Source organism: Gavialis gangeticus, unplaced genomic scaffold (genome assembly GCF_001723915.1).
Source record: "Gavialis gangeticus isolate Ggan-Ray unplaced genomic scaffold, GavGan_comp1, whole genome shotgun sequence".
NCBI classification, from domain to species: domain Eukaryota; kingdom Metazoa; phylum Chordata; order Crocodylia; family Gavialidae; genus Gavialis; species Gavialis gangeticus.
In genome coordinates this window covers 672044-675322 of record NW_017729013.1, presented here as the reverse complement: position 1 = coordinate 675322, position 3279 = coordinate 672044, and the positions used below count along the sequence as shown (strand labels likewise).

At 37.5% G+C, this 3279-nt stretch overlaps 1 protein-coding gene and 1 long non-coding RNA gene across 2 annotated transcripts in view; one reads left to right on the top strand and one right to left on the bottom strand.

The window, feature by feature from the left end:
* GBAS (glioblastoma amplified sequence) overlaps positions 1-3279 on the top strand; it is a 33692-nt gene that overhangs the window by 10170 nt on the left and 20243 nt on the right. The window contains exon 4 of the mRNA XM_019511362.1: positions 2369-2463. Coding sequence (XP_019366907.1) covers positions 2369-2463 — 95 coding nt within the window. The remainder of the gene's footprint in view (positions 1-2368; positions 2464-3279) is intronic.
* Positions 2656-3279, bottom strand: part of LOC109293448 — a 7409-nt gene continuing 6785 nt past the window's right edge. Inside the window, exon 2 of the long non-coding RNA XR_002096317.1 lies at positions 2656-3253. This is a non-coding gene — a long non-coding RNA (uncharacterized LOC109293448). The remainder of the gene's footprint in view (positions 3254-3279) is intronic.

The window sequence follows — 3279 nt, the reverse complement described above, 5'->3', positions numbered from 1 at the left end:
GTTAAGGGTGGGGAGAGGGGTTTGAAGTCAAAGAAATGCTGCTCAGTAGCCCTGACCCTTTTTTCTATGAAATATGACATTATGGAAATCCCCTCATTAAGTGATATGTAAAACCTAGAGAGGGCTTTTTGCATTGGGGTAACATCATCCAAAGGGGGAAGGATTATGAATGACTTCCCAAAGAGATGCTTACTGTTTTAAAAAAGGACATGTTAAACATACTAAATTAAAGACCAGTTGCAGAAATATTAATCCTGGTTTAGCTGCATAATCACTTGTTTGGAGCTATAAGAGCTGCCATTCTAAAGAAGTAACTACTTAAATTGGGAAACACAATGAGCCTCACATGTTTAAAAATGGCAGTTCTTTTTCATTGGAAGTGACCATTTACAAGGTTGTGTCAATTAAATCAAACACTCTATAGATAACAATATCCCAGTGCAACCAGTCTGTGGCTAGAATGCCAGCCTGTGAGTCGTAACTCTTGATTTATAGTCTTAGCTCTGTTACTGATTTACTGTATCCATGGGTAAGTCATCCAACTTTCTCTGTGCTTTCCCTTACTCATTTTTAAAATGGGTATAGTACATCACTAACCTCCTTAATATCCAGAGTGGAAAATCTTTCTAATATAGTTTCCAGGTCTAAGATATTTTTAACTTCTTTCGATTAAAACACGGAGGTTGGCAAATAATTTTGAACCAACTGTCTGTTTAAAAGTGCAGCGTGAAAGTGTGCAATTATATGGAACAGGGAAGTGGAGCACAACAGTGCTTCGTGACATATCTAAATGTTAAGTCAAGCGGAGACTTATTTTCAAGCAAAGGTTAGAACAACTGCTGATGGAGGTGCGCTGAACTGAATGTTATTGGATTGGTCTTAAACTAATGCCTGCCTAAATATCAAGGTGAGCTTCAGCAGCTAAAATTCCTACCATTAGGGTAATCCCAAATCAGTCTGATCAGCATTAGCCACTGTGCATTAACAGAAATAGACAAAGACCAATGAATGAAGCACTGGACCCAGGATCCCTTTCTGAAGCATCAGGAGCCAATTTAATGTTTGCTATTTAAAAGCAAAATGTGATTCTCATGCATATGATCAAGTGATGTAAATTTTTCCTAATCTAGAACAAAACAGCTTCTAGAATCATTGCGGTAATATTTTGCATGTTTGTTGTAACTACCATTTTAGGATCTTATTGTGCTTTTCCAAAAATAACTGATGAAAACTCAAAGCTTTTCTGTGAGGGGTCAGAACATAAAATTGTCCCTGTTATTCAGATAGAAAACTTGAGGCATGGGTTGGCATTGAGTCTTGCTCAGGGTTGCACAGAAAATCAGTGGCAGAGCCAAGCATAAAACCCAGGTCTCCTGACTCCCACTGCTGTTTCTTAACCACGAGACCACCCTTCTTCCTTGTTATTTGATACATTAGATACGATCTCTGGTGGTGAGCCAGAGTGCAAAATGACCAACAGTTTTCAGTGATAAAAAAGTAATGAAGACAAAGCCTTAGCCAGTCTGAAACAAGCTTATTCATCAAAGTATAGTACAGTGAAATCTGTGTTTAAAACACCCTGGGGAGCAGTAAAACAGAACTTTCTAATGTAGGCAGCCTTTCAAGTTTGAAGCCTACATCTGTACTGGAAGCACTAGGAATATTTTTATAGTGGTTGCTTACAATCAGGTTGCACATCACAAGTCGTTTTTAGGCAGCTTTCACTGTATACATGCTTTAATGGTTAAGTCAGTCTCAGGCTAGGCCTTCTTCCCTTCTAAGCTATTCAAAAGCAGCAGGTTGGTGATACTACAGGGAGCAACCATAGCTTGATTGTACTCATGTCCATCAAAGTGATTGTCTTTATCCATTTGGCATAATAGGAATAATGTGAGTGTAACAGAACTTCAGTACAAGAGAAAGATTATCTTTTCCCATCTCTATGCATCTTACCTCTGCTGCTAGCAGAAGAAAACTTGTTCCTGAATCAAGTCCATACGTGTGCAGATGTGCTACAGTCCTTCCGAGTGGGACATCTTGCTATTTATTAATGCATCACACATCCTTTCAGGTGACATTGCCTAGTTTACCTAGTCACATTAAAAGATCTAATATGCCATGCTGCGTATTAGATATGCAGCCTAATGGATGATTGCATTAGCTTTAATTTACACAAAGAGGGTTGCACCTATCCTTTTTTTCCTGAATACAGGTTTTGTATTTCAGCTTTCTCTTCTGAAAAATAAAGCTTGGCAATGTTCATACCATAATTATGATCATGTGGTGGCATAATGTGATTTGTTATACATATCAACTGTAGCCTCCCTAAAGGAAATGCAACGTAGTGTCTGTATTCCTTGTTTTTAAGTCAAGAGGTGCTGCCAAAGATTCATGAAGAAAAACACTACCCATGTGCACTGGTGGGAACTTGGAACACGTGGTACGGAGAGCAAGATCAGGCTGGTAGGAGATAGAAGTACAAAAGAATGTAAAACCGTACAAGTGAAATGTGTGCTTAGCAGGTTTCTTCTCTTTAAATCATCACTGTTGTAGTAAACCTTTAGCAATGTATGCATTGAGGATACATGTGCACTTGAGTATATAGCATAACCTGTTAACAATAGTCTGTTATCTTTAAAAGTGTTTTGTTTTTTATTTTGTTGAGTTTAACAGTGAAGCATTAATGCCTGAAATGTTCTGGCAGCACTAGTTTATCTTATGTTAATATACCTAAGGTCCCTGGCAGATGTTAATTTAAACATGTGTTGGGATCTGAACAGTTTTATCCTGGATTCCCAAAATCACACATCTCGCCACGTGAGCCTTTATCCCATAATAAATTGATTGTGTGTGTGGCTTGTTACAATTTATCAAGTGACTAAGAGATCAGTTGTGCAATAAATGTAATGTCCACCAAGGGTCTACATCTCATCTCAATCAGATGGTAAAAATATAGGGTAAACACCTTTTTATATTATTTTTTAACATCATATATGTTGTGCCTGCATTGTTTTGCAAGCACAATAAAGGTTCTGAAAATTCAGGCCTAAAGCCCAGACTTGTTTCCTGAAGTGGAATTTAATTTCCATGAACCAGTCGAAAGGCTTTACTTTGACTTTGAGTCATTGTTGTATAATAATGCAGTGCAAATCAGTTAAATGGTCTAGTCTTACAGTAAATTGGGTTTGTATTGTTGTAAAATAGGGTATGTTTATTATCTATATTGTCCAGTGTTTTAAGATCAAAACATCACCTTAGCTCAAGTTTGTAAAAGTGTTA